The sequence below is a fragment of the Centrocercus urophasianus genome, unplaced genomic scaffold, assembly GCF_019232065.1.
Source record: "Centrocercus urophasianus isolate 14NV4802_14NV808 unplaced genomic scaffold, USGS_Curo_1.0 seq_21, whole genome shotgun sequence".
NCBI classification, from domain to species: Eukaryota; Metazoa; Chordata; class Aves; order Galliformes; family Phasianidae; genus Centrocercus; species Centrocercus urophasianus.
The window spans coordinates 15,981,443-15,999,193 of record NW_024884767.1 but is presented as its reverse complement, the minus strand read 5'-3'; the positions used below and the strand labels follow the sequence as shown (position 1 = coordinate 15,999,193).

The 17,751-nt window shown below is 34.7% G+C and overlaps 1 protein-coding gene across 1 annotated transcript in view; it reads right to left on the bottom strand.

Moving 5' to 3' along the window:
- The window catches only part of FBXL17 (F-box and leucine rich repeat protein 17), a 264,239-nt gene extending 247,083 nt beyond the window's left edge, over positions 1-17,156 (bottom strand). The window contains exons 1-4 of the mRNA XM_042822768.1: positions 17,112-17,156; positions 13,719-13,841; positions 11,335-11,592; positions 10,582-10,713 (exon numbers count right to left, since the gene is read on the bottom strand). Coding sequence (XP_042678702.1) covers positions 10,582-10,713; positions 11,335-11,592; positions 13,719-13,841; positions 17,112-17,156 — 558 coding nt within the window. The remainder of the gene's footprint in view (positions 1-10,581; positions 10,714-11,334; positions 11,593-13,718; positions 13,842-17,111) is intronic.
- Between the last annotated feature and the right edge of the window lie 595 nt (positions 17,157-17,751).

Sequence of the window (17,751 nt, the reverse complement as noted above, 5' to 3'; positions counted from 1 at the left end):
TTGTGATCTCTATGGTCAGTAATCACTTCACTGATAAGATCTTCTCTGTTCACAAGTTAGAAACAGGAGAGCACCTTTCCTAGTCTTCTCTGTTAGCATCTGCACCGGGAAACTATCATCAAGCTGTAGTAGGAATCTTCTGGATCCATTTTCACCAGCTGTATGGTATTCCCAGTTAAAAGTTTGGCAAGCTGAAATCATCCAGAAGAACTTAGTTTCTTACAGAATAATTCATTGCTACAGTCATCCTGCATGGGTGGCCTATAGCAGACTCCCACAGTGACATTCAACGTATTTGCTTGTTCCTTACCCAGATCCTCTCAACCATGTCACTGCTAATGCAAGGAACCATACAGCCCCACCCCTCCCTTACACACAGCCATCCTCCAGCCCCCTCACGTGCCCAGCCTGTCCCTGTTGAGACCAGACTTATCCACTGTGACTCATCAATCACAGATTTCAACTCCCACCACATTTCACTTATGTCACTGATATTTTAATTCTGGGACTGAGACAAAATTCCATGTATGTTACCCAGTTAAATAGCACCACACAGTAACATGACTAAACTGCTAACTGCATGAAAATCAAAGTAAACTACTGCCATGTTACCTGAAATATTCCTGCAACAAAAAGACATGAAATTATCTTCCAAGTTAGAGGTTTGAATTTCCAGATTATTTCACACACCCCAAAGATGAGTAATATGGTGGAGAGACAGGACATCACAGCCCTACCAGATATAATCACAAAACTTTGCTACCTTGCACCAAAAAAGTAACTTCACTTAAAGAATGATCGCGTTGTCTTCATTTGTGTAATACCACAACTATGAAAGTATCACCATTCAAGTTTAAAATTCACTGCTCAGATATATTTTCTACTAGCAAGAGAAAGCAGCCACTTATCTGTACAAGCACTGGAGTCCCATGAGTTTTATATCATTTCAGTGAGCACTTGTATCACAACTGAAGAAACCAAAAGGTCAGCTATGGTAACCCTTCTGTAATAGATTATGTGCAATGCCTTTCTCAAGAGAGATAAAACTCCTACGGTAGAAAAACAGTAGAAGGAAAATATACACATCTACATATTGTGAAAAAAAGTTTTATCTTAACTCAGTGGTATCACAGATAAGGCTCACACCTGCACAAGAAATTAGACAGTCAAACCTATACTCCATTAATAAAACTTCTTTAAAAACCCAGAAAACTGTACCTCATGTTACATTTCTGACAATAAATAATTCTCTGTTTTGATTTTAACTCAAAGGCATACTGCTTCTACTCCATTTAAACATACTGCAACATTAGTTAATGGAAATTTGTTACAAATACTTCAAAATCTGGAGTACGTATCACAAATGAGCAATATGAGCCTGAAAAGCATTCTACAGTGCAAAAGTACTTAAGCCATGGAAAAAAAAAAAAAAAAAAAAAAGAAAAACAAGACTAGCATGATAATAGCTTTTAAAGGAAGAAGTAATTTTCTAAGATAGTCTGAGATGCAATGAGCAGTCCTAAAGCCAGAAGAAAATGGTACCAAGCATAGCTGTTTTGAAGCACAAAAAAGAAGCTTCTAAAGTAGCCACCATTAAGATTTTCTTCAGAAATGTCTAACACAGAAATTCTCAAACGCTACTTCATTCTAAAAATTCACATTTTCAAATAACGGGAACTCTGTAATTTACTTACATACAGTATGCATTAAAATCAACCAATTTCAATGATACAAACCTCTTCTACATCTTACGAAGTATACGTTTTCTGTTTATCCTTAAGCAGTCCTTGCTATTTTCTAGAGGCTGCACAATATTAACAGCTATCTGAAGTAATGTAAGGAACACTGCCCTATCTCCCTCAAAAAATAAGCCAAAACAAACAATTCAGGTGACTGCAATACATCCCAAAACTATTTACTACTTAAGTATACATATAAATATGAAAAAAAGTTAAAGAATTAAAAAGTTCAAACATGATTGTAAAGGAAATCATTAAATTGTTTTCACAGTAGTCCCTTTTGAAGATGAAAAAAAAAAAAATATCTCCAAACATTAACAGGTTTGGAAACTCAAAAAATAACTGCAAAGATGTATCAAGAGTAGCAGGCAATGCAGATTTTCCATACAAAATAAACACAATTTCTGCAAGTGTTATGTTGTTGTAGCAATCTGCACACAGGCTAACTCCTCCCTGGTGCAAAATTACAGACTATCAGAAGTCCTGGAAACAAATCCTTCTTTGGGAATGTGACATTTGCATTAACAAGGACAACAGCTGATTAACAGCTACACCTGTAACAGTACCACTGTAAAAATGTTAGAGACTCACAGATGCTTTTCCACCTTCCACAGAATTCAGCTCTCAAGAGCTGTACAAATATCAAGTGACACAATCAAGGTAGCCTTTTACTTTCAGCCATAATCAGCAAGGTAAGTTCATTTCAGAGCACTTATTAGTACATTTTTGTTTCATTCTCAATTAATCATTCTGAAACCAATCAGAAACAAACTTACTCTTAGTTCTTACATAAATTAGGCCTCCAAGTATCAGTACATTTATGATATTTAAGCTCAGGTTATATAATATTATCAGTACCAACCTTTTTTACTTTACCCTTTAAAATATCATTGTGTGCCTTTTTAGTTTAAATATTCTCTATATCTAAGCAGAAAAATATTTTAAAGGCAAATAAACATTTCCAATTCATACTTTGTCTTTTGTTGTTGTTGTTACAATTTTGTAACACGGGGTTCTTTTGTTTTTACTTTTACATTTTCACAGTTTATAAAGAAAACATGCTTACTTCATTCTTCTATATTTATCGTATCAGTTAGAGATGGAAGGCCAGCACAATCTTTTCTCAGCAAATCATTTCCATTGTCAGTCTAGAATCACAGAATTTCCTACATTGGAAGGGACCCACAAGAATCATAAAGTCCAACTCCTGAGCATGCACTCCTAAGTTAACATGCCTGACAGTTATATATTATTTCCTGAACTACTAAAATAATGTTTTAAAATAATTTAATAGTTTTACAAAATGACTTCTGAATAGTACCAGCAGAAGGTATAAACTTTACTGGGAAAAAAAAAAAAAGATATGGGGACACAGTTGTGCAAGGAGACCGAACAACAGTTACAGGTGCAAGACCACACCATGCAGAATAGTCATTATGCCTGTCCAAATGGACAAAAACTGTGAAAACTAAAAGAATAAAAAGTTAAAATGCAAAACACAAGAAGGGTGTGGGGGGGTACTAAGCTAAGGAACCTCGAAAAACTGGGGCAAAGCTGTTCAAAATTAGATACAGTTAAGTAGGACAGTATCCATGGTTAAAAGTCCACAAAATAATAGTTTCTTAACCATTAGCATTCTGGATTAAAAGAATGACAACTGAAAGACAATTGAAAATTTTATAGCAACTAAGGCTGGAATTTCTAGATGACTGTGTAGAAGTGGAACATAAAAAACAGTGGTAGTTACAGATAATAATTCTACAACAAAAGTGTGAACATAAAAACTTACGTATCTGGTGCTGTGATGTTGTAGTTCAAAAGTTAAGCAATTTAATCCTGTCTTGAAAAAGACAGTATTTAGGACAATTTCTGCAGTTCATCCTTCATGCCCTTTAGATATATGCCAACAATGTTAATATTCTGATGAACACAACCAACTGGAAGAGCAGTTGATGATATCCATCGGAGACCATGAATATTGTTCTGTCTGCAGATACTGGCTACTGTGTCAAGGAAATATGGAAATTGCTAGAGCTTCCCCACTATACCTAACAACATGTAAGGTTTGGGCTTTCTTACTTCATGTTTTATGTACAGCTACACGTAGGTTCTCTGGTGAAACAAAGTGTCAGAAATTCAACATGTTCATTTTTCTAGCTTCATAAGGAAGGATAAAAAGCTGAGATGAAATTTGTCAGAATAGATGATGTAAACAAAAATTCTTGTCTGCTGTTTTTTTGTTTGTTTGTTTTTTAACATAATATTGTCTTTGTCCTCAACAAATAAAAGACTTGTATCATCTTTGATGGATGCAAATTACCAGTATTTTAAAATAATGAAACTGACAGCTTTAAGGATCTGCTTCACAACATCACACTTGCTGTCTCTTTCAGCAAGAAGCATCACAACTCACTGGAAGAAATATTATCAATTTTGATTTATTACTTATCCTCAGGTATATGACTGAATATTTTTTACCAAGAACAACATGGATCAAGATGAAAAGTTAGCAAGTGAAGAACTACAAGTCATTCATCTGAAGTTTGTCAGTATTCTCCTCTGTCACAAGATATAGCCAGACTGAAAAATAAACAAACAAACAACAACAACAACAAAAAACAGAAAAAACCTACAGAAACAAATTTGGAAATTTCTGGCACAACTCAATTTAGATAACACATTCTATTAAAGCTCATATTTTTAATGAAAAGATTTCTTACTGCAGTATCACAAAATTTCTATGACCAAAGAAGTCACAGGTAATAACATCTGGTTACTTGACTAAAATGGCAATTAAATACAATCAAGCAATCCTAGAGGCTCCGTACCCAGCTACCAATCCCTGGCCATAATTTTTTTTTAATCATGTTAAAAGCTTAAATAATATATTCAGCAATAACAACAAAGACACCCAAGCAAATAAAAAAAGTGCCTACTCCAGTTTAATTAAAATCTATTATGTCCATAAAAATGTACATACATCTACCCTACAAAATGAAAATAAAATATTTTGCTTAGTTCAGTAACAATTTTAGTAATCAGACTAGATTGTAAAATCTATTAATTACCAGAATCCATGAAAAGAAACATAATTTCACCATACACATCTTTTTCACTATAGCAATTACATATTACTGCAGAGGTTTTACTGCTACAATAAACGCCTCTTTTGAAGTCAAGTGCTCTTGCAACTTAATATTAATTTCATTTTACTTGCATTCATTCTTCTTACATAATAAGCAGGTCAAGTTAAACAAAATACTACAACAGTAAACTGTGTAAGTATCTTCTGAGCTGAATACTGATTTTTTTTTCTATGTTAAGCACTTAATAAAGCTGAAAAAACAAACAATCAAATGAAAGGGAAAAAAACAAACTAGGAAAAAAAAGTCAAACAGGACAAAAACAAACCAAAATTACACCGCATGCCCAATAAATACAGAAATATCCTACAAATACCATTCATTTCTGTATCTCCATTGCTTTTGGTATGTGTTTAATTTGCAATACACAACGTCTCTCAATATTTATGCAGGAAGCAGAAAAACTGACTGATATTTAAAATACAGCGACTGCCATTTGCTTTTGCCTTTTTCACATTATTTCTGTCCTTTATATTTGTACCCAAATCTTTAAATTTTTGTCACTATGTTGACCTAAGGCAAAAAAAAACGTTTCTCCTAGATAAAGGCAGTAGCTATCACAAGCAGTAACATAAAGCCTTGTTAGTGGTATGATATCTAATTTCATATAAAAGTTCACAGTTTTTTGGGTTTTTTTGTTTATGTTTCTCAACTACTGCTTTTAACTCACCACACACAACCTAACCAGGTACTTTTGTTTTTCAAACAAATGTAAACACAAAAATAATAATAAAATCCATATAGAAGTGCATAAAAGTAATGTAGTTAATTAGATGCGGTATCATTTGTTTTCAAAGATTACTGACTATTAAGATAGTCAGTAGTTGTCCGGAAGTTTCCTGTTTTGTATTCCTAACTACGCCACCCCCGAAGATGCTGACCTTGAAGGAGGCACTGGTTCAAACCAGCATTATTACTGCAGAAAGTGCTCTTGCCTAGGAAAAGGTGAAAAAGGAACAACTGGCTTTCTTTAGGGTTTCACTTAGAATCTCCAGAAGCAGTTAGTTTCAATTAATTCAATACACACTCAGTATATCTGGCATAGATGTACGCATGTCCATCCTACGCTCTTCCATTTTAAAATATTATAAAATATCCCACAACATCCCAAAATTCTACCCAATGCTTTTCTTCCTCTTCATGAATATTTAATGAACTACACATTAGAAATCTTTTGAAGTACTTCAGTAACAATACACATAAATGTACTGCAAAAGTCAAATACTATATACTTGACTAAGCTTTACTATAAACCAGTTGCCAACATTCTGAAGACACTTAAGAACTACTTAAACAGTGATCCTGACAGCCGAAGCAAAAAGAAAATAGGTTATGCAGTACCAGCACAGCATTCAGAAATTATCTGCTTTGTGTTGGTAATGCCCGGTATCGAGGGTTTGAAGTCCTATACAGAGTCAATATCGCCACCTACGGGTGAATACGAAGTATCGTATTTATTGCCAAATTACTTACCTTTTCGGTGTAAGATAGACAAAAACAAACACCTTCCGTTTTATTTTTAATGATTTTTTTAGAAGGAAGTCTTTTACACATCTTAAGCATAATAGGTTCACTCAAACATAATGGTTATAGTTAACACAAAATTATATTTTAATTACTAATAAAGTACTATCTTTAAAAACAGCATTAAGAAATCATCTTTAAAATATTTATTATAACAATTATTATAAATTAATTATAGTAAGTTTTCATATATATGGAGCATGAAAACACCGATTTGGCCAATAAGGCAAAATTCTGTCACATGGAAAAGCAAGCTGCTTTCTACTCAGAGTAGACAGTGTTCCTGGACAGAGCCAGAAAATAAACAAGCAACTGAAAGTGTGGCTAATACACTACAACTGCTTTAATGAAAGTATTTGGGAAGTCTCAAACAAATCATTTATCTTTAAGCCATTTACTTTAAAAGACCCTGTTATTGGGCTGGGAGAAATGTCATCAGAATTCCAACTGTAGTAGCTTCAAGTATCATTTCCTATCTACCCCTAACCAAATTAAAAAATAAAAGACAGTGAGGGAACAATGAACAGTAGTAGGAAAGCTGTCAACCTCTCATAACATCTAAATCCTCATCTGCATTTCCTTTATCCTTCAAAAGCTAGTTCACCTAGTAACAATCAAAAAACAGACACTGCGTGAAGTAGGAAGGTACAAATCTATAACTTTCACCTGCTAGGCATAGGCAACCACTGTTAGTATAATTTTAGCCATTAAGTCACTATGTTAAGAAAAAAAAAAAAAAAAAAAAAATCACTGTGAAGAATCAACATAGTTACGAAGAGAAAGATTTTTCCCATCTCTAAAATATGGCTATCAAATTGAAGTCTTTTCAGAATGACAAAATTGAGAGTTTAAACATGGCTTATAATGAAATTGTTCCGGAGACACATCTTCTACTTAGGCTCTGTAGTCACTAACTTTGCATCTCCCACAAAGAAATCACAAAACCTTTCAGAGCTCATCCATCATGTTATTTCTCAGGCTGAATGTTGTATGTAAATATGGAGCAGTTCTCTGATTCTTCAACAGGAGCCAAGTACTTTTTCCTCGATAGTGAAAGGTAAAAAGAGTTTAGCAGAAAGAAACAAAAAGCTAACAATAAAATTTACCAATTCATCTTGCACCATCTTCATTCACATCAATCATTCATACGAGGCAAATGTGAAACTTATACTTGCAAAATTTAATCCCAGTGAATATAAAACATTAAATCCAACAAAACTTAAGAGGTTAGGAGGGTTCTTAGCACTGCCTATTCCTCCCTTTACACTGATCTTTTGTGAGGTAGGTTGATTATATCAGACTGTTTTGAGAACAGGCAAGGAAAAATAACTGTGTGGAAACTGCTGAATCACGGCCTGAATCTGTGATTGATCACCTGAGGTGAGCACTGAGTCAGCCCTGAGAGCACAGCTGAAGGCAATTCACCTGTGGTACCGGAAGGGGCGGAGCCTGGCTCCACCTCTCCTAGACCCATTTAAGAGCTACCACAAGGGAAGGATCTCTTTTGGATACTGCTCCTCTTGGAGTCTTCTCAGCAAGCCTAGGACAAGGGTAAGTTTTCTATCCATTCTTCTTTAGTGTGATAGCCTGTTTATAAACATCTCATTTACAACATCTGCATATTCATTGACTGCACAATAACTTAACTGACATACTTCAGAAGGCTCATGAATTTTTGTTAGGTTCCTCATTCAGCCAGTAGGCGTCAGAAAGGTTTTGCATACAATTACTCTTCCTATGAAAGGATAGAGGGGAAAAAAAAAAAAGTTTTGAAGAAATACAAGGCATAAACAACAGCCTTATATTGTAAGCTTATTTAACTTCCTCTTCACAATTCTTTCAAACTGTTTATTTATTTATAGCTTTCACTTATTATCATTATGTAGTCAGTATCTCAAAGGAAAAAAAGGATCTATTTTTTTCTGTGAAATTCTAGTATATTAAACAATCAGAACACAAATTCTTTCTGTGTTTCTGCTCAGCATTTTGGTAGTGGAGTTACTTAGCAACAGCTAAAGCAACAGAATGGTGTTCACCAATCCACCTTTCACTGCAAACTAACACTTACAAAGGCATTATTTAGCTGCTGTGTGCCTCTTGATAGATGTATTTTTGAAGTATAAAATCCATTAGCCTGAGACAAGCCTATATGAAAACGCAGCCATCATGTACCATCTACAATGTGCTCCAGTTTAAAATTACTAAAAATTGCCCATAAGATACACATGACTTTAAGCACCTCTGAAAAAAAGGAAGAAAATGTAAAACATAATACATAGACACAATATCCAGAAGTAACAGAAGAATTAATTTTAAAAGATTTAAAAAGAAGAAAAAACATCCAACAATCTATGTACTTCATGCAAACAAACCAAGGCTGTATGTCAAGGACACCTTCTTGCCATAGAATATTAAGATTTCAAAAAAAATTATTGTTTAGTTCAGGAATGAATATACCCACTCCTTCCAAAACCATCCTCTTCACATAAGAGTAGGAAACAAGATGTATCACAACAACTATTAACAGTGGTTTTGTTTTAGAAGACAGTCAAAAACAACAACAAAAAAAAAGCACAGAAATTAACAAAGCAAGTAGTGGATTAGCATTTACAACCAAACATTATTCTCTTTAAAGCTAACTATATGATATTAAGGAATTCTTTCTTTTTTTAATTATGGAAAGTGGGAAAGTAATATATCATCAATTTACAGAAACAAATACAATTTGTCTTTCTTCATCTTATGAGATTGAGGTTCTTGAACAGAAAGATTTGAAAATACCCTGCCCCAACAAAGTGAAAAGATTGGCAGTTTTAGTGGTTTTGTCACCTGGTGGAATCATCTATGAATACTTTATTATAGAGATTCAATCTCCTGGAATTCATAATGCAGTCTATTTCATGTTTACAACTGATAAAGAGATGAATTTGGACTTTACAAAGCTAAATTGAACTCTGCCAAAACATAGTGGGCAGCAGTTTAAATAAAATTTAAAATTAATACTTTCATTAAAAAAACTGTGCAAAACCTGAGTTCTGATAACTACTTGACAAGCCTTTAGAAGTGCTGAAATAATAACAGTAATACTTGATCCATTTGAGAATAGATGATAGATTTACAAGGACCTACTTTGACAGTACTGAAAGAGTTCCTTTTTTAACTGGAGTGAGGAAAGCAACTAGGAACACTACTGTTTTTTTTCCCTTTGAGCTGTTTTTGAGATCTGTTTTGGCTATTATCTGCTATCTCTCAAATACCTACAATTTGGTGAAAACAAAAGAAGTGCTACTTTTAAAAGAGGAACTCTTCTCAAATTTCATAACATCTTAAGCATTGTGTTTGATGATTTGAGACAACACATCAAATGACTCAGAGTACAAAGTACACTTTGCTTACAAGCAAAATTGTAAAAAGAAGAAAATTAATTTGTTCCACTTCACCAGTTTTCAAACTTAAGGTTACAACACTGAAAGTTAAGAATTCAGATGTAAGCAAACTTTTCTACTTGCATTCTTAAAAAAAAAATAAATATATAAGCGAACAAAGCCAATGCTTTAGTATACCACTTAATGGAAACTGGCCTTGAGCTTTAGAAACCATCTCTTCAGAGCTCACTCACTGTGATTAGGACGCAAGACACTTACAGTACTCCTCAACACTACTAACAATTCTACCAGCACAGGCACACTACTCTACTGCATCCTGATGAAAAAGTGACATATTTCAAGAAAAGATAATGTATGTTTTATTTGTAGTCAACAACACAACCTACTGAAATCTTTAAGTCTGTATAAATTTGCACTGCACTGTAGAAAAACATATTGATATATGTATGATATGTACTATATATGTATTATGTGTATATATACATATGTATATATGTATTGATATGTACTAAATTTTCTCCCATGGAAATATCTACCCAATGCTTTTACTGGAATGTCCTGTCAAAAAGCTAGTTATTGTGTGTCTGAAACAGCATTAGTTTAACATGTACTCAGAGTCACCTTCTGAGCTATGTCTGTAGAATCTACATTTTCTTATCTAAAAGAAGATTGTAGATGTTCTTTGGCAGTGAAATGCTTAAACAGACCAAGGTATTAAACTAACAAAAAGCAAGGGAAAGCTTTGACAATGACAATGCCATGAGGAAAAAAAGCTTGACATATACTTACTAATTTGTTTTCTTGCATGTATATTCTTTGCAACTTCAGGCAGCCTTTAGCTATAATAATCATTCCTTCATCAGAGATCTTGTAACACTGACCAAAATGAATGTCTTTCAATTCTTTGCATTTTGAACCCAGCTGTAATTAATGAAATCAGAGCAAGTATTTAAAAATAAAGGAAAAACAATGTTTAACTGAACTAGAAAGTGACAGTAGTTAAGATTTCGTTTAATTCCTGCATTCCCCTTAAAATCATCTCTATTTGCAGTCTGTACTATTACTATATGAAAACAAGAAAGAGTATAAATACACACATGACACAATGAGACTGCAATCAACAAAAAGATGAGTAGCATTTAAGACCTAAATTGTAGGACATATTAAAGCAACTAAAAATGCCCACTCACTAGACAATTGAAGGATATTTAATTAAAGATAACTACTTCACAACTTACACTAAACAGTCTTTTTAACAGAAGAGATAAAACTCATGAAAACTTCCTCTTTGCCTAATGAAGATCTCAACTGCCTCATTACAACAATGTACAGATATGGTAAAATCCCACCAGCCTGAGGTAAGCTGTAGCACAACAAAGTGGATAGTATGGTACTTAAATATATGACCTTATACAGATCTTTAAAGTAAAAGAGGTCATCTGATTTTAATTATATCTTCACAAACATTCTTCCATATTCATTTTTATAGTTGACAAAGTCAAAAGACTAAGATTAAAAAAAAAAAAGTAGAACGGATATTACCTGCTTTAAACCTTCATCAGTGAGTCTGTCTTGATTGCCTACATGTACTTTCTGAAGAAGAGGACACTGAGAGGCAACTGCCATGATAGAGATGTCAGAAAGCTGTTTACATCTGTAAGCAGTATACCTTAGCAGTCCAGGACATTTACATGCCAATATGCAAACTCCTGTATCGGATACATTGCGGCAGTCAGAAATATTGATTTCAGTAATATTCTGGCTTCTTGATGCTATCTTTTCCAACAATTCATCAGTGACCTGCAAACAAAAATCAAACATTTAAATTTAACTCCTTTTGTAAGTATCTCCTATTTCATTAAAATAAAATCTACTGCATTTACATAAGCTATTAAAATAATAAAAGGATTTGTTTCTTGAAAATAAAGAACATATTGCTGTGACCAGTTTTACTGTTAATTTTAAAGAATTCTGCTCCAATGTTTGGAGAAAATAAGATTAGCAGCTCATTTCACATTCCAAAGAAAGTGAATTTCTTCCTTTAAAAGCGAAGGATTTGCTTGCTCTTCTCTAGCTAAGATAGTATTTACAGGTGAGTATATGGTTTATATGTCTCTGGAACGCAACAAGTTTTCACTCCGGCTTTGGTAATCATCCAAACCAACAAATAAAAAGTGATGCAAGTAACAGCGAGCATCTCAACAACATAAAACAGTAACTCAAGGTACCAACGAACAAAAGAGAAGAAAAGCAAAGGATGCAACAGTAAGAAAAGTAATTCAAGAACAGAAGTTTCCTCCTATTATTTGCTCAGTTTTAAAGTGAATATTTGTATATTTAAATGTTAACAGAGGAAAGACCATTAAATCAAAGAAGCATGCATTATATTCCCAGAGCTCTGAATAACAAAAGCATCTGCTTTGTACCTGCACACATTGTTAAATAACATGCCAACCATATTAAAAGATGAGAGTACTACAAACAAGGCAAGAAAAGTAGCACAGACTTCATTCTGAAGCACATAAGTCAATACAAGACAAAAAAAAAAATCACAGAAAGTAAGATTAAATGCATTAAATCATCTTGCTTTAAAAAAGAAGTTGAATTTAAAAAAATCTAACAAAAACATACAAGAATGCTTATTCATTTAGTGCAAATGAGAGGACAGGGCAACAGAAAAGAACACAATTCTGTTCTGTTTTTCTCTCTTTTGTGGCTAAGAAACAAACTCTTTGCTGCACTCAGACTGTTTGCTGTTACTATTAAGTCCAATATTGTAGAAGTCTAAATCCAAAATTATAGAAGATAAATTTCAAAAACAAAAACAGAAAAAGAAATACCTTGTTCTTCTGCCTCATCTCACAAAAATAGCCACCAAACCCTTCCCATACAATGAGAGGGATAACAATTTCTGTTTACATTGGTTTAGGAATACAATGAAGAATTGACAGTACAGGTTTCCCAGGGCAACGCCATACATGATAAAGTTCAGTGAGATCCTAACACATATAACAGGTATAAATACTTAGCAAATAGAAATAAAATTAGACAATGAAGAGGGAAGTGATTTGATACACAGTATCTCTGGTGTGTATGAGCTTGGGAGTCAATCGACAAAAAAACAGACAATCTAATTTTCTGTAGTGGTTTAGAAATACATTAGTTAACTAATAACTCTAGAAACAAGATCACATAGGAAACATATGGTTTCCTATAAACAGATGATCTGAAAGTAATATCCCACATATAATCTTTGTGTTCAGAATAGATGAACATCTTGACATGGGATCCTCCCATGTTTCTGCTAGCTACACAGAATTCTCAAGATACTGTTCTACAGATGTGTAGATAAAGTGTAATGTGTAATAAAGTAACAAAAAGCCTAGAAAGGGTGTACAAATAAAAAACAGGTATCCTTAAACAGCTTTTCCAAAGAAAAGTCTAGGCTCTGTAAGAACCCCAGAATTATCATCTCTAGGATACTCTGAAGACCTCAAAAAACCAAGATCTGTTGTTTTATTGGTAGGAAGAGAGTCATAGAGAAATGAAGGAAAACTTGCATAGGTAAACATACCAGTTGAAAAATCACTGTTCAAACTGAAGCATCATTACATTTTTCAACTGAAAGATATGGTAGTTCTTAGGGATGAAAGTACCATTGCTTCATGTAGAACAGAGATAGGTAACCACAGCCATTTCAAACAACACTCATCTCATGCTGTTTAGTAACTGATATTTACCAAAGGAAGTTAAGAAGACAGGTTAAGGAAGTTAATCTACGCGTTCAAACTTTTTCAGCCTCTAGTATGAAAATCACTGAAAATGCAGATATCAACCTGTAATGGATTTCTTTTTTTTTTTTCACCTTTGATCAGAAGTACAAGTTCTAAAAGCAAAACTTTTTTTCCACAATGATGCTTCCATACCTGTTGGCGACTACTCAGATCCAGCTGTTTCCAAAACTGAAAATCTAAACACAGGTCACGCCAATATTTACAAACTAATGATGCTGAAAGGCAGCGCTCATTCAGGGATAAATTGGAAAATATCTGTAAAGAAAGGGAAAACATTATTTGTCAAAAGTAATCATATTTGAGACATCATTATTTTATTATTAACATATCTCATAAAAGAAAGGAAGGTAATAGCATGCAATGCATGACACTTCTACAAGTTGCCCCCAACTTGATTAGTCACAAAAATCTTCACACACAACAGCTGACAATATTAATAAGTCATATTAGTAAAACCAACAACAAAATACATCATAAGTACTCATTTCTTAGACCAAATTACAAATGTGCTTTTCAAATGGCATACTTACAAAGAATTACAAATACAAATGTTAGATTGATTATAGTCTGTACACATCATTTACTAGCTGCAGGAAATGTTTTTTTAATCTATATTCTGACTCAGGTAGGAAGACCCTTTCTTTTCAGTTCAGTGAAGAAAAAAACTCATGGCACTGAAACAGCAGTCCTGAAAGAGATACAAGTAAACCATAATTTTACAGCAGGCTCAAAGGGTGGCCTTCTATTTATTATATTCAGGCCTTCCACGGAATTACTACTGTTTAAAAAAAAAAAAAAAGTCTATCAAGTCTTAAATGTGGATTAGAGTTCATTTGTGGTTACAGAGTTGTGGTTACAGAGTGTATTCACAAGTGACCCTACAATGAAAACAGGCAATCATAACATCAGGACACATACAAAGGAATGGAGTGTGCAAAACATAAAACAGTACTCCTCAACTGATGAGGACATCAGTTACTAAGCTGAAGCCTTAGAAGAAGTCTTCAAGAAAATCTGAAAATTTTAAAGTGCCTGTAGGAAAGCACTGAGTTCTAGAGAACATGGAAACACTCAAAGAAAAATTTCAAACAAAAAAAGGAATATCAAAAGGGGCAACAAGCAAGAGAATGGTTCCATCATCTCTGTGGTAGACTGGACAATTTGTCTCAAAAATTGTTAAGATTTCTAAAGTAAGAAAAAAAAGTATTGAAATATAGCTTATTTCCATGATTGGACACTAAAACAGATTAGACAATCAGCTGTCAGCAATAACAGCAAATAATTGCCTCTCTGTTCAAGAAGACGGCTTAGTGAATCTAAGACAGTTGATCTTTCCTTCACAGTGTCTGGTATAAATGCTACATTTTGCCTTTAAGAGAAAAGCAACGTTGATAACACACCAGTGAGGTTTTTTTTTCAGTTGCAGTTGACCAGTGCTGGACAGAACCAGGACAGCTGACCTAAACTAGACAAAGGAATACTCCATGCCACATGACAGCATACAAAAGAAACTTGAAAACTGAAGGGAGTTGGCCACGGGGCAGGCACGGCTTGGGGACAAGCTGTGCATCAGTCAGCAGCTAGCATCACTTGCTTTGCGTGTATATACATACATACATATATATGTATTTGCAATAATTATAATTTGGGCCCCTCACTACAAGAAGGACATCAAGGCTCTGGAGCACGTCCAGAAAAGGGCAACATAACTGATGAACGGACAGGAGTACGTGTACTGGGAGGAGTGGCTGAGGGAGCTGGCCTTGTTTACTCTGAGAAGGCTCAAGGGGGGGACGTTGTAGCTCTCTACAATTTGAATGGAGGATGTAGGAAGATGGGAATCAGATTACAGTTGTATCAGGAGAGGTTCAAGTTGGATATTAGGAAAAATTTCTTCTCCAGAAGAGTGGTTAGGTGCTGCAACAGGCTGCCCAGGAAGGTGCTTGAGTCACCGTCCCTAGAGGCATTCAAGAAATGCTTACATTTTGTACTAAGAAACATGGTTTAGTGGGGAAATACTGAAGGTAGATGGATAGTTGGACAACATGGTCTTTGAGGTCTCTTTCAATCTTGGTGATTCTATGATTCTGCAATTTGATAACTATAATCCTTTATTCCTCTTTCTTTTTTCGTCTTAGTAAATAGTTTTCATCTCAACTCACAAGTGTTTTTTGTGTTTTTTTTTTTTTAATTTAATTTTTTTATTATTTTATTTTCTCCATTCTTCCACTGCAGGGGAAAACAGAAAACAACGGGGTGCTGAGCTGCTACTGGGTTAAATCACAACACGTAGCTTGACAGTTTTCAATATGTACATGGATGAAAGGCCTCCTGGGGATGGGGAGATGGTTGACTGCTCCTGGAAAGTCTAACAACAATAACAAAGAAAAGTCAAATAACTACCTTCTGTAAATGGCTGCAATATTCCATCTCCCCTCTTGCTTCAACTTCTGAAAAAGTCACTGTTCATTATCTGCTGCAGACATCCTGAATGAGTCTGTGTGAACTCTGTTTTCCTGAAAGCCTATGTTTCTCTAAGAAGGTATGTTTTCCATTAAGGCATCAGTGGACCATGGGAGACAGAAATATGGATGAAACAATCAACATCTGTTTCCTCCCTGCAGTTCTTTATATTAGTGAGTCCATGCACAGAGCAAGATGGCTATAAACAGCATCCAAGAAATCTCCAGTCAAACAGTGAAAAAGCACACAACAAAGTGGTGATTTCACATCTGACACTCCTACTGCAAGAGTGTAGTTTAAGACTTTAAAAAAAGAAATCACTGTCTGAAGATTCTCTGAAACTCTAAGGTAATGAAGCAGTAGGGAATTTGAATCCCTACTGTCAGTAGAAAACAGAAAACCAAATCTTTTAACAGTCACAAAAATTGCAAAAGACAGCAAGGCAACGTGATCCCTGTTATGTTCAGACATGCATCTGAATGACTCCAGCTAATACTAAGAAAGGATGATAACTCTGGCACTATAAGTTACTTTAAACTGGTCAGTCGTTACTACAGTGGGAAATAAACACACTCAGTAGTGGAAATATCTTATTTACTTTGAGAAACAAAAGCATGCAGTTCTTAAAACAAGAACATAGCAAACATTGAACAGGAAAGATGCTGCTAATCCAACCACTACTGTAAATATGAAAGCACTTAAGTTATTTTTGTTCCTATTTTTGCCATCCTATCAAAAGCCCCCACCAATCACAGACCTACAGCTAACTCCAGCACATGAAAGACCTGAAAGCATTTGAAATCATGGCTGATTCCACAGTGTAAAAGAGGTAAGTGTTCTGCAGATGTCACAAATTGGCTCATTAGAGAAGCAGTAATCAAAATCAGCCACTAGGGGGAACGCAGGTGCTGTCAAAGTCGTTCACTACTTTCAAGTGTGCACAGGACCAGGCACACAAGCTAGGCAGACAAGATCTTGCTGGTTTCATGTTTTTTGCACGTATTTTCTCTGACCTCTTGCCCATGACAGATAAATTTCAGATGCTGCGAGTCCAATACTTACCACATTTAACTTCTGCAAAGTGTACAGGAGCACATCCTTCTGCATGTCCAACACATTTTTCCCCTCAGATCCCTCTCTAATCCCACTTCCTAAGCCTAAAAGTGAAGTATCTCTCAGCACATGCTGAAGAAAACGTATATTTAACGAAACACGTTCTAAATTTCAGGTTCCTTTTTCCATGGCTAAAAGGCAGGCTTAGAGGGTGCACACTTCTACAAAACAAATAAAAAAAACAACTCATGTTCCACTCTCACATCCCATCCTCTTCCGGGTGCCAGTGCCTCCTACTTCAGCTATTTGAGTGACAGGTAGTATTGGTGGCCCTTTTGCCCTCACAGTGGGTACCAAAAGGCTTCCCGGGCCTCTAGGCCACATCCCAAGTAAGAGTCTGTTTATCTTCATCATTAATGGCCTTATCATATCTTCCAGAAATAGTTTTTTTTTAATGTCAGTCTCTGGCTACAGCATAACCATTCACTTAGACTGATAAATGACTACAATGAAACGTCAAAAATGCAATACTCAGAACAGCAAAAGTCATCTATCAGATAAAGCTGTCTCTTAGCCAGACCACATTCTGCAGAGCTTTAGCAACCCAATTTTATTTCAGTGACAGGTACAATCATACAAGAATTTTTCT